The sequence below is a fragment of the Peromyscus maniculatus genome, chromosome 11 (assembly GCF_049852395.1).
Source record: "Peromyscus maniculatus bairdii isolate BWxNUB_F1_BW_parent chromosome 11, HU_Pman_BW_mat_3.1, whole genome shotgun sequence".
NCBI lineage: Eukaryota > Metazoa > Chordata > Mammalia > Rodentia > Cricetidae > Peromyscus > Peromyscus maniculatus.
In genome coordinates, this window is record NC_134862.1 from 96,760,803 (window position 1) to 96,781,691 (window position 20,889).

General features: G+C 43.2%; 1 protein-coding gene across 23 annotated transcripts in view; it reads left to right on the forward strand.

Moving 5' to 3' along the window:
- Nucleotides 1-20,889, forward strand: part of Esrrg (estrogen related receptor gamma) — a 630,688-nt gene that overhangs the window by 313,330 nt on the left and 296,469 nt on the right. For 10 of the 23 annotated variants that reach the window (XM_076548161.1, XM_076548162.1, XM_076548158.1 and 7 more), the window contains one exon: nucleotides 754-815. The exons of the other annotated variants lie outside the window; for them this stretch is intronic. In XM_076548161.1, the coding sequence (XP_076404276.1) occupies nucleotides 783-815 (33 nt within the window). In that variant the 5' untranslated portion in view covers nucleotides 754-782. The remainder of the gene's footprint in view (nucleotides 1-753; nucleotides 816-20,889) is intronic. 23 annotated transcript variants of the gene reach the window in all.

Consider the following 20,889-nt stretch of genomic DNA (forward strand, 5'->3'; position numbering starts at 1 on the left):
TGTGTGCAAAGCCTTTGGGCACATTAGCACGACTTTCAGCAGTAATGCAAAATGGGAAGTAATTGGGTTGAGGTGCTCCTGGGATATTAGTGGCGCTTCGGGCAGGAAAGCAGGCATTGGAAAATAAATGACAAATTAGTATGCGTAATCTCTTTATTGTGAATTGGATGCCACGGCAGAGGTTCATAACACATTAATAAACACCAGTTAATGCAAGGGAGACCTATTCTTGAAACTCACAGGAGCCATCAGAATCCTTTCCCAAGAATGTGAGTATGGAAGCTGAGGAGCTGGGCTAGCAGGTAAATGTGTGTGCTGTCCGCGTGTGAGGAACTAGGGATCCACATGCATGCTTATTGAGAATGGAGGCCTACCGATAGTCCTAGCATGTGGGGGTAGAGCTAGGGGATGCCCGGGCTAAACTGCTCCATTGAGAGTGACTGAGGAAGACACCTTACATCAATCTCTGACCTCCACATACATGCTTGCATACATGGCTACACATGTACTGTGTTGATGTGAATATACATACACATTTACACACATACACACACAAGGATAATATGACTTTACCAAATAATTTCCCCACTAGACTGGGCACATTGCATCTAAAAACTAAAGACCAAAGCTATGATGCCATCATAGTGCTGAAGCACAGGTGGACACTTGTATTCATCTCCACCTGCCTCAGTAGTATCTCATGTTTCTAACAGACTCAGGACCGGTAGCATTTAGTGTTTCCTCCTTTTCTAGACAGGCTACCTGAAGGTACGTGCAGTCAAATGGTTGACCAAATGCAGTTCAGTATTGGCAAGGTAAGATGTTAAAGCTTAATTTTCAGGCTTTGAAACTTACATCCTGTGATCTCATATCCCATCTATGTCAGAATAAAATAAATCGATATTAACTGTAATTATGTAACATAAATTTTCATCTCTCTTGAGGTGGGACTCATATCCCTGGCCTGCCAAATTACAAATGTAGCTAAATTCTAAATTATTAATAATTTACTGGTCCTACAGATCTTCCTTTCATGTTCTTTATGGCACAAGGCATCTGGATATCTCCTATATGTGAAATTTCTGAGACACTCACAGCTGAGCCATTTTGTGTCCAGAAGTGTCACTCAGAAGGCCTGGTGTGGCTGCTGCTCAAACGTTCTGACTCTTGGCTGGTCACGTCATGTGTTCAACAGGCAAAGCCGTCTGAGTCATGGGATTCCTATCCTCCCATCTCCAGTGTATGAGTCAGTTACCACAGCTCACGGGATCTTTTAGTGACGAGGTGCCAGCATTAAACCTTCCAACGCAACTCTGCTTCCTCTGCTAGCTTGTACCTCACTGTGGTGAGCAACTGTGTGAAGTATTTTGTCTTAGTTCACATGATATTCTGTAAATGTCCTAGTGCTTGTGATAATGGTGATGATTTTTCACATGGAGTCCTTTCTATTTTCATTGTTATCAGTCCTTCCCTTGAAGCTTCGGTGTAGGTCATGGGTACTGACTTTATGCTTGTGGGTATAGACCATGTAGGTCATGGGTACTGACTTTATGCTTATGGGTATAGACCATGTAGGTCATGGGTACTGACTTTATGCTTATTGGTATAGACCAGAAAGGCGTGGACTACTTGTGGTCCCTCTCATTTGTTTGTGTAAATGTACCTGCTGTGGCATCAGTAGGAATGAGGCAGAGAGTTGATGGTGTCCAGCCAAGGTAATAGAGGAGAGCTGGTGGAAAAATCATCTAGGAAAGGGTTGGGCTGTAGCTCCGTGGTAGAGCACCTGTTCAATATATCAGAAACACTCGGTTCCATCCACAGCCAAGAAAAAAAGTTTTCATGAGATAGGTACAGTGGGCTTGGTGATTATCTTTGAGCAAGGGTTATCACAGTTCATTTCTAGGGGAGAAAAGTTACATTGCAGAGGACAAAAGAGTATACAACAAAGAAGGCCACAAAGGAAAAGTAACTGCTTGTCTTACCACACATCCGTGGATACTGAGCCTCTGTGGTAAAAGATGCTTGCTTTTTTGGCTGTGTGCTACACACATTTTTACCACAGAGGCTCAGTCTGAACAGTAATCCCACAAACTTTGAAGGACGGCCCCCCCCGCCCCCCTAATAAGACAAAAGAAAAGCTTTCCATTCTGTGACTATGCAGACTTACTCATTTCTTTGAGTCTAACTTTGAACACAGAGCCTGGTTCATACCTAGTACATGCTTTCCCACAGAGATACATCCCAGTGCCCCACGACATCTCAGTTTTCTACTGGGCCTTTAGGAAACATGTAAATATATTAATTTAGTATTGTTTAAAGAAAAATCCCATTCTTTCTGACTTTAAAGAAATGAGTTGAAGGTAGACCAGGTTAGACTGCTGGATTTCAGTTCTTTGTCCAATACTTTTCTCAAGCATATACTTGACTCTTTAGCCAGATTGTTTTGGACAGGGGCGGGAGGGGGTGGTGTCTCCTCTTGAGAGCATTAGTGGGTAATTATTCTGTCTGCTTTCCTAAGGACAGTCTAGTAATGTTTTTACTAAATAACCTGTGATCGGGTGGCGGATGAACAGCGTAGTCTCTGTTTTAATGACCCCCTTCTTTGAGAGTGGCCTGCAGTGTGCCAGACCCAGCACCCTGGGTCCTGCTTTTGTTCTATATTCCTCAGGACTACGACAAAAACTATTTACATTTTGCCTGAATAGCTTAAACACCATTTTAGAAGACTTTCGATTGCTTTTGAACATATTTGAATGCATCTTTAACCATCGCTGGGCTTAAAATGGAAACCCTTTTTTCAGCTTATCTGTATTAAACACCTGTAAAAATCAATGGTACTGTATTTTTTTTTCTTATAATGCTCAGTTCCTTTAACTAATGCCAGAAATAATGCACAATTTATTCTAGCGTGTTCTTTTTCCTCTGCCTGGTGTTCTCTGGTAGTAAAGTGGCGTAGCGCATAAGAACTCACTTCTGCTGACTTAATGGTAAAATTGCCCAGCTGATGTTGAAATTCAACCAATCAGAGCCTAATCCTCAAGAAGAAATTTGCTATCTCTCCTTCTGATTATCAGCCGTCTTCTTCATAATGAATATGCAGAAAGTTTATTTTTTCAGATGCATAGACAGACATAAATGACCAATAGGGCAGGTCAGAGTTAACTATGGATTTTTTTTTTGAGCTTTGCTATTTTTCTCTAAAATCAGAAGTCATTACATTTATATTGAAAATATTGAGTGATTTGTCTGAGCTTTGTGTCAAACTAAGATTCGTGTGCTGTCGCCCATTACAAATGTGGAAGATTGGCCATTTTATGAGTTAGAATAAAAAATATGATAATAATGTCTTTTCATCATCATAAAGAGATGATAATGACTAAATGAAATATTTATATTATCTCATTTTATTTGATAGGTTCCACCTTCTCCCACACCAAACATTTCCTCAAGAGTAACCATTGCCTCCGATTTAAAAGAGAAATCTTGGTAGAATCAAGGTTCTCCCCGTCCTCCTAGCCTGGGAATCCAGTGTCTCATTTCTTTATGGCTTTATTCTCTTCATTTCCTTATTTGTGTGTGTGCCTCTCCAAAGAAAGCCTATGAAATTTGTATGTTTTATTCAAGGTTATACATAAAAACTTGATATTTAAGTTTCTTGGTTAAATTTTATTTATCTTTTCACAAACATTTCTTTTTGGAAATTAGTGTTAATTTTTTACACACATATATTATATATTGGTATACATATATACATACACATGCATATATATGTGCATACACATATATGTACATTTTCTCTCTCTCTCTCTCTCTCTCACACACACACACACACACACACACACACACACACACACACACACACACACACACACAGCCCTCTGTATCCATTGGCTTCACAATTCAACCAGAAATAGAAAATATTTGGAAAAGTGTCTACCCTGAACATATGCAAATGTGTTCCCCCTTTCATTAGCCCCTGAACAACACAACAAAAGGCAGGTACTGAACCAAAGAGCCATGCCATCACAGAGTTGACTTGGTATTTAAAGAATATTTTTTAAGTAGACAGTAGGATATACATGGTTATAGACAAATGTGCTTTGTATAGGGAACCTGAGCATCCCCGGATTTTATTCCCTGAGGACCCTAGGAGACACCTGTGCATACAGAAAGGCATCCCCCATGGTCTATATGTTATATCCATTTTATTGAAGCCTTTGGACTGGGGATACATCTTTAAGGATGGATTATGAGGTTAATAACATGTACAAGAACCTGGGTACCATCCCACATAATGGATGAATGTGATTGACTTTTATTTTCCAAACAGTAATGCTTAGGAAGACAGATTTTATATGTAAAACATGTAGCATACTTACATCATAGAGGAATACACATCTACACATGCACAGATGCATACACAGACACACATGTGTGCACATCTGCACATCTGCACAAACATGTGGGGTGAGGCTTCCTTCCTTCTACTGCTGACCAACCAGCACATTCCATACCCGGTTATTTTGATCAACCGCACTTGAGACTTTCCAGGCTGTGTCTCTAAGATTGTTTCTTCTCCTCATGCATTAGCATTTCTTACTCTCAGCTAGACTTTTTTTCTGGGATTTTACATCTTCTTGAGCCTTAAGGTAGAAGAACATGGGCCAGAAGTGGCCAGAAAAAAAAAAGGGACAGGTATTTCTTCATTGCAAAGACGGTCACTGCATCACTTGAAGTGGCTTCTGCAAGCCTGGGAGAGGAGAGTGGTTCTGCTGTGAGCTGTTTTCATAGTCACCTCACCTACACAACTCGCGGTTAAAGCTTTAGGCACATAGCACGGTCATGATGTGTTCATGTGAGCTACCTGTTTCTTTTCCTGCCCCCTCCCCATCTCTTTCTTCCTCCTTGCCTGTGCTCACCACGCTGAGGTCAAAGAAAACAGGTTTGGCCCAGTTTGTTCTGACTTGAGATGTTCACCTCTGTGGAAGGTGGTGGAGGCAAGCTGAGAATCCAACTGACATTTGAACAGCATGTCTGTGGGGACCGCTGTTCCCTGCTGCACCATGTTGCTGCCTCTGGCCCTTCTGGACAGACTGTAAGCTTTGGTGCTCTGCACCTGGTTAGATGGACAGATGGCAGAGATCTTTGGTTCAGCACCTGTCTTTTGCAGAATATATTCAGGTCTGCTTGAAACCAAACAAAACCATTTCAGAGGGGTGTCAGATTTGAAAGAAAACAAGCTGCCCTGTGTTCTAAACACCCAGCTTAGCTTGAAATTTTTCCCACACTTCATGAAAAGGGTTTTGGATTTTGAATAAAACTGTAGCAATGATGTGGTAATCCATTCATCTCCCTTGTACAAAATTTCAAATGATAGAGACATCAGTCATCTGGATGCTTTGTAGACTGGAGATAGTTAGGACTGTGATTTCATTTTCTTCTTCTCTCTCTCTCTCTCTCTCTCTCTCTCTCTCTCTCTCTCTCTCTCTCTGTGTGTGTGTGTGTGTGTGTGTATGTGTCTATGTATATGTGTGTGTGTTTGCGTGTGTGTGTGTGTGTGTGTGTGTGTGTACATCTACATGTGTTTTTCTTTTACTGTAAAATGCAGTCAAATCCGTGTTCAAGGTTTTAGTACAATAAAAAAGCAAAGCATAAATTATCATATATAGTTGCCCAGCTTTGGTTTAATTAGTCCTTCTAAGTCTTGTTAGCAGGCTAACAGTAGTTTGAAGATGTAGGTGGGAAACAGGACCTGCTGTGTGGAGGTTGCCATAGAACATAGTAAGGTAATACATAAATTTAGCACCGTCCCTGCAGTATGTATGTGACTTCATGGGAACCAGTACAGTGCCTGGGAGCAAACAGCCACTCTACTGTTCCCTCCCTCCATTTTTTTCTCCTTGCCTCTCTAACTTCCTTCCTCCCCCTAGAGAAGAAGAAAACTCCAAAGACAAAATCCCGTGGCAGAATTGTACAATACGAAACTGACTGCTGGGTGCTGGCAAAATGGATTTATTGGTGAAGCACCTGCTTTGCAAGTGTAGGGACTTGAGTGTGAGCCACAGAAGTCACAAAAACCCCGACATGGCAGCTTGCACTATAACCCTAGTGCTAAGAGCTGGAAACAGGGAACTCCCAGGGCTCACTAGTCAGCCTGTCTATTTGTGAGCTGTGGTTTCCAAGGAGAAGGTTAATGACATTTCCATCAGATGGTGCTTGAGATTGCTCCCTGGCCTCCACAGACACAGACACATGCATGTGAGCGCGCGCAAACACACACACACACACACACACACACTCATGCACACCACACACACACACACACACATTCATGTACACCATACCTCCACACCACACACACACACACAGAGAGAGAGACACACAGACACAGAGAGAGACAGAGATAGAGAGAGATAGCAAGAGAGAGAGAGAGAGAGAGAGAGAGAGAGAGAGAGAGAGAGAGAGAGAGAGAGAGAGAAACATGGCTCAATATTGTTTCTGATGCTTTACAAACGAATGGTGAGATCAGGACCTGGTCTAGGAGAGAATGAAATTAATTAGAAAGGATTGCTCCTAACCCTGATGCTATAGTCTTATATGAGGAAAACTCTGAGACCCACTGACAGTCACTCATTAGGACACATTAGGCATCTCTAGTCCCCACAGATCAGTTCTCAGCCACATCACTCCATGGGGACTTCATCCCACTGTGATGAGTAAGTGGGTCTCACACTACAATCACCCTTCCGCTTGGTCTCACTGATTGCACCTAAGCACCAAGAATTCCAAGTTTTCTTTGCAATACAGATCCAAACACTGTTTGGCTGTCTCTCTTGATTCTATTAAAGAGAAATTTCTACAGAAAGGGCTGTAGTACAAGAGTGCTATATTGGAAGACAGGTGTTGGGTAAGCACATGTCTAAGATCTCAGTCAACTTAGAGGCTTAATTAGGCATCTACCGTGACTTAGTCCATGGCCAGCCATGAACTTAGTAAACTTCTTTTGTTACTTAGCCTTTGACGATAATTGAGCCTCTCTGGCTTTTTGAAGTATAAGGAAGCCATAATGTACTTACAACACTGACTGATGGCTGTACTTAATAAAGCAAATTTCTTTTTCAAGCATTGACTTACTTATTTACTTACTTACTTAGTGTGTGTGGGGGGGGCGTAAATGGGCCATAACACATGAATGGAAGTCAGAGAATGGCTTACAGGACCTGGTTATTTTCATCTACCCATGTGGGTTCCAGGGACTGAACTTGGATGGTCAGTCTTGTCAACCAGCACCTTGACCCACTGAGCCATCTCACTGGCCCTGACGCAGGCTACCTGGGCACTCACACTCACTCCATTGCCTTCCTTCGAGCTCTACCGTCAGGCTTCATGATGACTTCTAATTGGCTGAAGGGAAAGCTGTTGCTGGAAAGATGAAGCACATGCCAGGAACCACCTTGCCCTACCCAGTGTAGCAGAGAGCTGCTTCAGGCTTCCTTACCCTGGGTGACCAAAGCCAGATGCCCACCCTTTGAAAAAAAAAAAAAAGCACATTCCATTTCTCTCATTAATGGTTTCATTAATACATCCAGGGAACAGAAAAAAAATTGTTGATGAATGGAAAAAATTCTATTTATAGACTAAACTTGATAGTCTTTGAACAGCATAATGCTGTTTAGCCTCTTTAAACTATATACTATTATTGTATGTATGATGTGTGAATGTGCCAGAGAACAGCTTTTGGGGGAGTCAGTTTTCTTCTTCCACCTTTGTGTGGGTTCCAGGGATTGAGCCCACATTGTTAGGTTTGTGCAGAAGCAGTTTCTTTGCCCATTGAGTCACAGTACAAGCCCTTTTCCTGCCTGCTGGGGACTGCTCCTATATGGCTATAAATCCAAACCTAATAATCCCTCAGAAAAAAAAAATGGAAGAATTCCTAAGCAAAATATCTCTGGATTTCTCGTCAAAAGTGTGGGATGCCTGAAAGAACCTCCTGCCTGCCTTCATATCAGACATGGAAAAAAGGGAAGAATACTAGAAGCTTCCAACATGGTCTGTAGGCCAGTCTCTGCTATACAGTTGGCTCAAGGCTGATATGAACTTGATTCTTAATAGTCTATTACTGATTAGAGGTCTCCCAGGAGGCATTATAGTTCAAGAAACATACAGAACTGGCTTCTTAATCAAGAAGCCATACTCTAGCCCTGCCATTAGGCCCAAGAGTCCCCACAGAGCCCCAGCCTTGCAGATAGGATTTCTGTCCAAGCCCACAGGGTAGCTGACATGCATTCCCTCAGTACCATAGGGAGGTAAAGACTGTGGCATCATCCGATGATAGGTTTCCTCTCCCCACTTTACAAGTCTACCACAGAAAGGCCACACCTGGATGTAATTCCCAGGCCAACAGAGTAGCCCAGTCCTTGCAGGCTTCCCAGAGAAGAGAATTTATCTCAAGGAGCTTGGTGTTTCTTACATTTCGGCTTTGTGCAGTACTCCACTTCACTCCCTAAGCAATGTCACACAGGGGGAGCAGGACTAGAGTGAGGTGCATGGCCCTGCAGCCTGGGCCTTGCCAGTGACCTTGTGGCTGAGTATTAACGTGAAGCAGCGGCATTACAACAGTCTGCTCTTCTGCACTGTCATGCCTCGCATTGATAAGCTCAAAGAAAAGTAAATAAAAACACCTATTTCAAAACCTCCCCGGCAACCTTTTTGTTTTATGACAAAAGAGAGTTAATTAACATACTAGTGGTAAGCAGCCTTCCCAAACTCATGGTAATTATGTATTCTGTTGACCGTGACTCCAGTCATACCGTAATTGGCTTGCAGTAACATGACATTTCAAATCATCTCTTGAAATTACATCAAAAAGCCAGCCTGTTTTGTTTTGATAGGGGAACAATCAATTTGATAAGTGGTAACACAGCTCATTGTTTCACATTAATTAGACTAATTGCTGCATGTTAGCCTCTGAAATAGACAGAACTTGGAGAAGACAAAGGCTGCGCCCTTTAGCATGCCGTACGCGCAGCGGTTCCAGTTGCCTGCACATCCTAGAGGCAGCGAGCAGAGCTGTGCGGAGGCAGCCTTGCAGGAGGCTGGGCCGAACGGTGGTGTGATGTGTTCTGCTGAATACACAGGCTTTCAATTAGAGCACCTGGGTTCCCAAGACCCACAGAGCAGTGGAAGGATGGCCCCAAAGAGAAGCTATTGCCTGGTTGTCTCTGGTTAAGGTCTTCCAAGAAAGTGCTAGAAACCTTCCAGGCACCCCCTTTCCTTCAGATCCTATGCACTTTTGGGTTCCTGCTGGAGACGTCCCACTTGGGGATCTTTGTAGTATTCCAGACATAAATGCTTAAAAAAAAGTCTCTACCACAAAACAAACAGAGTCAAAACAAAATCAAATGTCTAAAAATAAAATTCCTTTTTTTTTTTTTAAATTTCCAATTACAAAAGCAGAGTATTTTAATCCACAGAGACGGAGCTGCCTGTCATTACAGAGAGCTCATTCCTTAGCTCTCCATTTGACAGATCGTACCTTGGATTATTCTCGAGCCTGCCAATTTGGCCAAACTGAACAGCGTGATGTTCCTGACAACAGCACATGTCAATCTCAATTGGCAGCCAAGAGCATTTCACTTGTGACCCGCCTGTGCTTCTGATGCTCACAGTGGTTGATACTATCCTGTTACAGGGTGTCTGATGCAATGGAACAGAGATCTTGTCCAAGGAAGAAGCATCCAGCACTTAAAAAAAAAAAAAAAAAAAGGAACAGACACTCTGACTGTTGTCTGGTTATCCACTGGGCTCAGAACCTTCTCTGCTAACTGCTGGTCTGGGTGAACAAGAGTCTGGTGGGTGTGCTTCAACCCAGAGCTTCAGTATTTTACCTGTAAAGTGGCAAATGATTCCACATGTCTGGCTCCACAGTTGCCTGTCACCAAATTCAGTGAATTTCGATGGTCTGTTCCCTTGGTTTGACTTTGAGATCAGAGACAAGTTTCCGACAACCGACTGTGCAATGAGGGAGCTCATCGGTGCCTGGGGAGTGGTGTTCCCATGTCAGTGCGTGGTGTGGGAAGGACTTTCTCCTCTCCGGTTTCCTCAGCTACACTGGGGCCACTGTTGTCTTGACCAGGAAGGAAAGCAACAGTAAACTAAACAGTTTTCCCATTAGACACACAGCGGCATTACACACCCCAGAATTGTGAGTACGGTGCTTTGCTGTGTGCAAATGCTTGTTGGGCTTTCCTTGGAGTTGGAGAGGGAAATCGGGAACCTGGCTTAGGAAACGATTGTGAGACATGTAGAGAATGATTGGCTTCTGCACATGAAGGCAGGGACGAGGGAGAGGGCGGTGTACAGACATCTGCACCAAAGGACAGCGTTTCTGTTCCTCTTTTTATCACCCCTCAAAGGAACGGACCCTTTGCAAGAACTTGAAAGCACAAATTCATGCAGCAGATTTAATTTGGTCATTTTGAGGGGGGGGGTGTGGTGGGGGGTGGGGGTGGGGGTGTAGCAACTAGCAATGAAATGATTGCTCCTACAAGTTAATAAATCTTCCACAGCCCTTTTAAAAGGTACAAGGGTATGTGATTTAAGTGTGCTAATGTGCTGATTTTCCTAGAAAATCTCAGGGTTTATTCAGAAGGCAAATGACAAGGGGCGGGCTGTGCCAAGATGGAAACCCCTTAACATGCAGGTTCAGGGTAGGTTCCCTTGGCCTCCACACAAGTTGGAAGCTGCGTTGCTAGGATTCTACCCTGCATCTTTCTGTGGACGCTGCCTCTTGTACAGTCAAGTCCCATTCTGGGTAGAGAAAACCATTCAGTTAGGTGAGTGTCAGTCTTTGGCAAGTTTGGCTGCCGGCCGAGGGTCCTTAGATGATTCCAAACTCCACCTGAATGAGATGTTGATGAGACATGGCCAGCCTTGCAAAGTGGGGGGACTAGATAAATTAATTAATTAATTAAATCGAAGAACTGACAAAATAATTCTCAATATTCGAATTCAGATCGGTTGCTCAGCAACAAGGGGAGTGGACCAATTGTTTGGAGTGTGTGGCGGGGGCGGGTGGGGAGTGAATGCTGTTTTCTTTCTTTTTCTTAAAAGTGTGACTGACTGTGGAGTCAGGAGTTGGGTAGAAGGAAAAAAGGACTGGCATCTTATTAACCTGTGTTGAATATTTCCGGCCAGTTATTTATTTAATTCAAACCGGCTTTGCCTTGCTTTCCACCTAACAACAGATCCCCCCACAAGACACTGTGAAATATCGTTACCAGAATTGGGCGTAGGAAGCAAATTCTGACAGCAGGTAATTTCTGCTTAGGAGAACAGCAAGGAGCAGGGAAAACAGGGAACAAATAAAAAAGAAAGACATAATGTAGGAAAGGCGTTTAAATGAGCATGGTTGGCAGGGCTATTAATCACATGGCGATCGCAGACACAGGTCTGTATGAGGACTGTTGACGCTAAAGGATGGGGGGTCAGCTGGAGCCCAGGGTAGTCTGTCAGCTCATCCTCCAGCAGAACACAGAGGAGTGATGTACAAACAGGTTAGAAAAATTTCAAGAAAATGCTATGTAGTTTTAGTAAATATTCAGACTCACTGGTTATTACAACCAAGTTGATATTTATTTGTGACCATGGCTCTTTTTACTTCTAAATGGTAAAAGTAGATATTTCACTGAGGGCCAGAGATGGCTTATCTAGCCTCAGTTGATAATGGAGTGGAGGGGAGGTAGTATTAGGGACTCAAGAACCTGAGCACTTGTGCTGAGCCTTTGTTTGAAAAACTATGAATTGAAAGTCTGTACGGGACGTCAGGTGCCATTGTGGGGCCTGGAGATAGAATAACTTAAAAAAAATAGATTACATTCTCCTGCATAAATTCTCATAAGAATAAGAGAATTTCTCTTTATATCTATATTGAAAAGAGACAGTTCTGAGATGACTGGCCTTTGGCTTCCCCAACATTCATCCCACATATCCACCCAAGGCCATACGCAGAGGACTGTGAGGGGGCTGGCTAGGATGCTGGCCTGTGATCCTTCATACTCCAGGGATGCCACTGTTTGTTTTATTTATTTTGTTGACTTCTGACACCAGAGGCCACACTGGCCTAGATCTCACTAAGTAGTCCAGGTCTTGCCTCAGATGCCTGAGTGCTAGGATTACAGAATTGAACCATGCCACCTGATTCCAGTTTTTCACTCATCGCTTTGTAAGTACAAACCCTAAAACTGGATCTTCATGATCCAGATGAAGGCAAGCCCAAATAAATGGACTCACCCATGCACAGGTCACTACTGAGCATGCCCTGGAACAGAGCTTGGTGTAGGATACACAGAGAAGATTGTCTTGCCAAGGCTGACAACACCATACCCCCATACACAAAGAGTATTTTTCCCTCAGTAATACTTTGCCTCTCTTAACTTTGGTTATATATTGATAAGTGATCATACAGTTGCTAAGAAAATTAAATGAATGCAAAGCTCCTTGTGTGGTGCTTAGCAAATATGGAGTTCTTCATGGTCACATTTTCATGGTCACATTTTTCTTTGTGAAAATGTGGGGTGGTCATCGTGGTGATGAAGGACAGGCATAAATAAACACTTGAAGTTTCTCTTGAATATTTTTAGTGCCTAACTTGTGGATATGCACTGACCCCAGGCCATATGCCTGGAAGGGTTTTCCATCCTTCTGAAACTTCTGAACATTGTTAATGAGCTTTAGACAAAGGGCCTTACAATTGTGTGTGTGTGTGTGTGTGTGTGTGTGTGTGTGTGTGTGTGAGAGAGAGAGAGAGAGAGAGAGAGAGAGAGAGATTATCAAATATATTTGAGAGAAATTACAAGATATATTTTTTCTATTTTCTTTTATTGAAAATAGGTCTTTTTTATACAATAAATTCTGATTATGGTTTTTCTTCCTACAATTCCTCTGAGATCCTCACTATGTCCTCTCCCATCCAAATCCCCAGTGAGACTCCATTGGAGAGAACTAATTTTTCATGTGTGAGTAGTTACCAATTGGAGATAGACTCTGGGTTAGGAATGGGGCTTTGTGTCCACTTCTCTCACTGCTTGGGCCACATCTGGCTCAGGTCCCTGCAGGCCCTGTGAGTTCAGATGTACGTCGGTCCTGCTGTGTTTAGAAGGCCTTGTTTCCTTGGTGTTCTCCATCTCTTCTGGCTCTTTCAGCCTTTTTCCTCCCCTCCTACAGGGTTCCCTGAGCCCTGAGGAGAGGGACATCCTACTTAGGGCTGAGTCTTTCACGGTCTCTCACTCTCCATACACTGTCCAGCCGAGGGTCTCTGTATTTGTTCTCATCGATTGCAGGAGGAGGCTTCTCTGATGATGGCTGAGCAAGGCACTGATCTATAACTGTAGCAGAATATCACTAGGAATCATTTTGTGGTTACATTTCTTTAGCTGGACAGTAGTATTTGGTTTTCTCTTAGCTCCCTTGTTGCTGAAGAGCTTCTCTCCAGGTTCCATGAAGCCCTGCAGTCCCACAATCCAAGTATAAAATAATCACTCAGTCACTTATATTACTTATAAACTGTATGGCCGTGGCAGGCTTCTTGTTAACTGTTCTTATATCTTAAATTAACCCATTTTTATAAATCTATACCTTGCCACATGGCTGGTGGTTACCGGCCTCTTTACATACTGCTTGTCCTGGCGGTGGCTGCAGTGTCTCTCCCTCCTTCTTTCTGTTTCCCCAATTCTCCTCTCTCCTTGTCCAGCCTAATCTTCCTGTCTGGTCACTGGCCATCAGTGTTTTATTTATATAGAGCGATATCCACAGCACTCCCTGGCCTATGTGGTCTCAGATTCTTGGCCATCCAAGCAGTGTTGTTGATGGATTCCATCTCATGGAACGGACCTTAAATCCAGTCAGATGTTGGTTGGTCACGTCCACGATCTCTGTCACTACTGCAGATCCATCAGACAGGTCATCATTGCACATCTGAGTTTGCATCTGGGTTGATGCTTACCTTTCTCATTTGGTAGAGTGCAGAGTACCTTCCAGTGCCATGAACACTAGTCCATAGGGGTGAAGGCTGTATGGAGAAGGTCTTATGTTTTTACAACGCATTCAGCCCACAAATGATGCAACCGGTCCTAAACACAGCCATTTGTGTTCACACATTCCTATTGTTGTTGTTTTCAAACTAAATTTGTTTTGTGCATCTTAAGCTAACTATGGCAGTATCAGACAGAGTCACTGCTTAGTCTCTCTCTGTCTCTCTCTGTCTCTGTCTCTCTTTGTCTCTCTCTGTCTGTCTCTGTCTCTGTCTCTCTCTCTCTTGCTTTTGCCTCTGTGGATGTCACATCCTCTCCAGCGAAGCCCACTGTGCTCCAGAGATACCATCATTCTTAGTCTTTTTTTCTCATCAGGCACCACTCCCTGAAAGGTAGATGTTGGTCTTCCTTCTTGCTACAGTTCCAATTCCCTGATTTTCCAAGTAGAAAGCACATTGGAGGGCTTTTCCCACAATCTTGCTATGTTTCTCCATGTGTTGGGTATCAAACTTTTTGAAGGAAAGTCTTGGTATTTTTTAAGCCTTGGCACCCCACCATCTGACATATAGTCACTATTCCTGAGGGCATGAACACACTGATGAGCAGGGCTATGAAGAGAACTACTCACACATTCTGGCCTCTTGATTTTATAAATTATTTCTGATTTCCTTATGTGGAGTATGTTTGAGTAACAGGATGATTCATATATATGAGATGGGAAAACTAGATGGGAAAAAATGAAATGGTCTTAGAGGAAGAAATTGGCTTCTAGGTATAAGGAATTGCCAAGCTGGGCTGGAGCTGTGACTCAGGAATATAGAGTCTGACGACCATGTGTGAGGCCCAAATCCTATAGACAGAAATGAAAAACAAGCAATAACCCTATTGTTTAAATGTTAAGCAAAGGTTCTGTTTAGACCCCCTTTCAACATGTGAGAATGGATAGCTTGTGGCTAGGCAGTTGGCTTAGTGGGTAAATCACTTGCCACCAAGCATAAGGACTCAGATCCAGCCACTAGCACTCATGTGGTAGGCAGCCTGTAATCCCAGCCATCAGGAGGCAGAAATTGAAGGTGCTGAAGCAGTAGGTCCCTGAAGGGAGCTGCTGAGCTAAAGTAGCTGCACCAGTCAACTGTGGACTCAAGTGAGAAACCCTGCCTCGATATATAAATGGGATAATGGCCAAGGAAGGTGCCTGATATCAAGTTCTGGCCTCCACATGAACATGCATACACATCCACATGTACCTGCATACTTGTGCACTCATACTCATGCAAACACACATACATAAACATACAAAAACATGGCCAGCCAAAATGTAAGAGGGTTTGTCCCAGTTACATTTCCTGTTGCTGAGATGAAGCACCCCAACAAAAACAAATTCGTGAAGAAATGGTTTATTTTGGCTGTCCAGCAAAGGCACAGTCCATCAGAGAGGTCATGTCAGCAAGAACCTGAGGCACCTGGTCACATGGCATCCACAGTCAGGAAGCAGCGAGAGATGAATGCTGGTGCTCTGCTCACTTTCTCCCTTTAATCACCCCAGGACCCCAGTCCATGGGGTGGTGCTGCCTACTTGAGGGTGGGTCTTCCCACCGCAGTTAGCCTCCTTTAGAGGATCCTTCACAGGTAAGTACAGAGGCCTGTCTCCTAGGTGATTTTAGATCCTGTTAAGCTGACATCAATAACAAGCACAGTGCTCAGTATCTCCAGGTATCAGATACTGATGGACAGAAAGACTAGACACCTGTTTGGATAGCTATTGTTAAAAAGTGGATATATACATGAGTCAACAAAGATGAGTATTAATGATGCTGTGGAGAAATGTAAATTAGCTACATTGGGAACAGAATGGAGGTTTCTAAAAAAATTACAATAGGGAGATGGAGAGATGGCTTAGTGGTTAAGAGGACCTGGCTGCTCTTCCAGAGGATCTAGGTTCAATTCCCAGTACCCCCATGGAAATTCACAGTCATCCATAACTCCATTCCCAGGGGATCTGATGCTCTCTTCTGGCTTTTGTGTGCACCAGACACCCACATGGTATACAGATATACATGTAGACAAAACACTAATATACAACAAGTAAATACAAATTTAAAAAAGAAATCATGAGTAGAAATTCCATATGACTGGTCAGTCATACTTCTGGGTATTTATCCAAGGGTTTTGAAAAATCCCACACTGGTATTAGCATGTCTGTGCTCATCACAACACTCTTGATAGTACACAAGATATGGAAATAACCTCAATGTCTATCCAAGGAAGAGCAGGAAAAAAAATGTGGTGTGCCCAGCATGGAATATTAGTCAGCCTTTAATGGCAGAAATGATACACTTATATGAAGACAGGTGAACCTTGGTGACAGAGTGCTAAGTGGAATAAGCTGGTCACAGAAGCAGAGTTACGTCTGCACGGTTCCAGTTTGCTGAGGAATGTGAAATCATACCATGCATGGAAACAGGAGCAGCAGATGGTGGGACCCAGGGAAGGGAGATGGAAAATGAGAAGGTGCCAATCAGATATGCCTATAGTTAGCAACGCCATCTTGTCCACTTTAGAATTGTTCAGAGTCTTAGGTTGCAGTGTGTGCCTTTGTGGTAGAACCCTTGCTGGCATGTGCCAAGGCTTGAGTTTGCCTCCAGTCTCCACGACAAAATCCGTTAAGGTGGTAGATTTCATGTTGTGTTCTTGCCCTATGAAATAAAAATTGGAAAAAAAAACAAACAAGCACACAAAAATACCCCCCCCACAAACTGGGAATTGATACAAAATTAAATCATGTCTCACAGAATCAGTGAAATGAAACTTTCTTTCCTGACTGATTTGTTATACATTAAGACTGTTAAATTCTTCTTTCAAGGTTCTAAAGCATGTTTCTTTAACACGGGGCTTAACAAAATTCATGGATTTATAAGCTTTTAACACAGGGGCCCCTGAGAAAACAGAGAGCTCACATAGGAATGAAGGGCCAGGACAGAGCAAAGGGCCTGGAATGGAGCGCTGAGTCCCTGAGTACAGGTACTTATCTGCTAGGGAGACTCCCAGCTTCCACTCAACCCTCAAAGGAGCCTCAGGCCCCAAAGTAATTAAAGACCCCTGCTTTGGTGTTTCAATTCCAGCAAATGATGCTTCTTTCTTATTAAAATAGAACACTGTTTCTAATGACTTACTATTGAAGGGATGCTTTCATGGCTTTTAACAAGGGGCTTTTGTCATCTGTGTATCTGGAGAAGGGCTTCTGAATGTCTCAAGTGTTGGTTGAAGTCTTTTCCTCACTCTTAGGAGTTAGCTATGTTTTCATCTTCCTTGTCTCTCCTGTGTTCTGGTGGCCTCGTCAATAGAGTGTGTAAGCTGTAGACCAGGAAAGTGCAGCTGGGAGAGCCAGCGTGTGCCCTGGGCTGAGTGTTGGTCTGGGATGATTTTTACTCCAACCATCGGTGAAGTGCTTGGAGCATGGGGGCCAGATGTTAATAGTTTCCCACATGGGCTAGTAGCTGTGTTGCAAGATGGTAAATGCCGGTGGAATTATCTTTTTTTTCTTTTTGTTTGTTTGTTTTTCATTTACAGCTGAACTTCTAGTCAACCTTTCTTTTCAATGGCTCTCTTTCTTTCGTTCTTCTTCATTTGATATGCTGAAGCCTGCCTCATCTCTCCCCTGATTTAGTATATTTCCACTGATAAACATGGGGAGGCTTGGAAGGGAATACCCTCATCTCAACAACAGTATAGCAAGGCCTCTCTGTGTTCATATCTCACAACTGTTGTTTTATTTTTTTTTATTTTATTTTATTTTATTATTATTATTATTATTATTTTTTTTTTTTTTTGGTTTTTCGAGACAGGGTTTCTCTTGTGCAGCTTTGTGCCTTTCCTGGAACTCACTTGGTAGCCCAGGCTGGCCTCGAACTCACAGAGATCCGCCTGCCTCTGCCTCCCGAGTGCTGGGATTAAAGGCGTGCGCCACCACTGCCCGGCTCAACTGTTGTTTTAAATAACTACAGTTTCCAAACACTCAGAAAAAAAGCATGTTTATTCTGAAAATATACAGACATTTTTCCCATGTCTCAGTCTCTCAGCTATACAGGAAGATGACTATGCATAGCATTCTATTCTGTGATATATTCTATTATGTATCCTGTATAATCTAGATATCATTGGAAATATGAAGGAGGGCTGTGTAAGCCATATACAGATGCTGTGGTATTTTATAAAGGACTCTGGCATCCTTAGACTTCCATGTCTTCAGTATACCTGACACCAATCTCCAGTGGACACCAGGGGACCTGGACATGGTTCTAGAGATGCATACATTATAATACCAAATTACCAAAAAAAAAAAATTATAGTAGTTGTAGATGAGTTCATGCTGCTGGAGGAAGTTCCTGATCTGCTTCTGTTTTGGTGACAGTCTGTGCGTCTGTTGAGTGTGTTGTGCCAGGTATTGGCTGAAGCAAAGTTTTGTTCTCTTAGTTATGATTGGAAAAGGTTTCAGTGACAGGAAACTCCCACTGTCCTTGGCTGTTTTCTGACATTACATACTTCTCATGCCCTTTCCTTAGATCCTTGCCAGGACTGAACTGAGAAGTCATTCATAACTCGTATAATCTTATGTATTGGCTATGGATTAGCCTCAGGCCCTGGGAAAGGATCAAGGTCTCAGAGGATGTGACTGTGTGACTATTTTCTTTGTGCTAGATATATTCATGTGCATGTGCCTGTGTGTGCACATGTATGTGTATGTGTTCAAGTGGATGCACATGTGTATTTATGTACATGTGTGAATGGGATGTGGATAAAGAGGATAATATCTGTATCATTCCTCAGGAGCCAGCTACCTTATTTTTTGAGAGAGGGTTTTTCCCTGAGGCTGGGGGCTGCTGACTAAACTGGATAGACTAGCCAGTCAGTGAGTCCCTGTGATCTGGCCGTTTGTTTTGTTAGAGTTGGGGTCACACATGTACAAACACCCGCACATTTGCCTTTTTTTGTGTGGGTCCTTGAAATCAAACTGGGGTCTTCATGCTTATAAGACAAGCACTTTATGGAGTGATCCTCATCCCCAACCAACCAGTTCCATTCCTAATGGTTTAAATTCTCCATGATGCACAGTCATAATAATGGTGATGGTGACAGTGACCAGTTATGTCCTTGGGAGTCACATCAGTCATGGAAACTGTGTTTCTTACACTTACCTAGCACCCGCAAAGCCTTAGGATCAGTCCCTAGTACTTCAAAACCAAACCAGAACAGCAGGCAAGAGTGTAGACATTTCTAGGGAGGTCTGCTTTGACTCCCCAGCAAAACTGGATGCCAATATTGCAAAGTCCTCAGGTCATTTGTCTGTCTGAGGTCAAATTGTGTTGTGAAGGCTGGTGCAGTAGCTGACACACATCAGACAATGAGTGTCCTTAGAAAGAATGATGTGTGGAGCAAAGAGAGAAGGGGTTCTGAAGTTTCAGCAATACTCATATTTCTCTCTTGGTTCAGTTGAGAAGCAGGACTCTGAGTTTTTACTTCTGATTTGAAGTGTGGCTGTTCTGGGTACTTAGAGGATCAGTGTGAGTTTGGGAGCAAAGGCAATTCTCTGCTGCACAGTGGAGGTATTTATCACACATAGCTATGGGGGGGCAGTCGTGGTGACAAGAGAAGCATCATCCATGACACATCCTGCTGATACACTTTTAGAACAATGTTGAGATGAAGACACACCCTGCCTCTGTGGTCACCCTCCCCAAACTTATAAAGTTGGTCTGCCCATCAGGGAGAAGAGGGTCTCCACTAAGGAATCTGTAGAACACCGATCTATCCTCTCAGCTCTTAAGACCATCTAACACAAAGGGAACCTGGGGAGTCATGGCAGGTCAATGGGATGTGATATTTGAGATGGGGTCCTGAGACAGAGACAAGGCAGTGGGTCCAAGTTAAAGCAACATGAATAAGACCTGAAGTTTAGACACTGTGTCAACAGCTTATATGTGCAATAAGTGTGCCACATATATTCACAATAGGAGAGATACAGCATGGGTCAATGGGAAATCTCTATAATATTTTCAACTTTTCTGTAAGTCTACAGAGATTCAGAAATTCCTTTCATTTTAACCAACTGTGCATGGTAGCAAATACCTGTCACAGCAGCATTCAGGAGGCTGAGGCAGGCAGATCAACACTGAGATCAAGATCAAAATGGGCTCTATCACACATTCAAGGCCATCCTAGGCTGTAGGGTTACAGTTTGCCTCAGCAGTCACCACAGAAATTATTTTAGTGCTGAGGGTTTGGGCCTGGGAAATTAAAGCCATTAAGAGAATCAACTAAGAATCTTGCTTTATGTTAGGATCTGTGGGAGAGTTGGTGTTGGAGTCAGACCTCAAGCTCGGGAGAAGGGAGTTAGGGAAGGGTTAGTTCAAGGGTTAGCAATTAAGTGTATTGCCTTATGCCTTTAGAGCAGTACTCAGATCTCTGAGGAGCAAGCTGTCTTCCAAGTGGTGCAGGGATTGGGTTGATTCTCTGGAAGAGAAGTCAACTGAACCCAGGCCTTTTTTGCACCCCTGCCTTTGACTCTTCTTAGCTTTGTCCTGGTTTGCTTTCTGTGGTTGTGAGAAAACACTGATCAAAACCAACTTCAGGAGGAAGGATTTACATCCTCTTACACATCTAGGTAACAGCCCATCACAGGAAACCTGTGGCAGGGACCGAGGGCAGGGACATGGAGGCAGAAACTAAACCGGAGGACACAGGGCCACAGAGGCTACAGAGGCCACAGAAGCCACAGAGGCAAATTGCTTCCTTGCTTGCTCCCCATGGCTCACTCAACTTGCTTATGGCAGGAACTGAGGGTGGAACCTAGAGGGAGGAA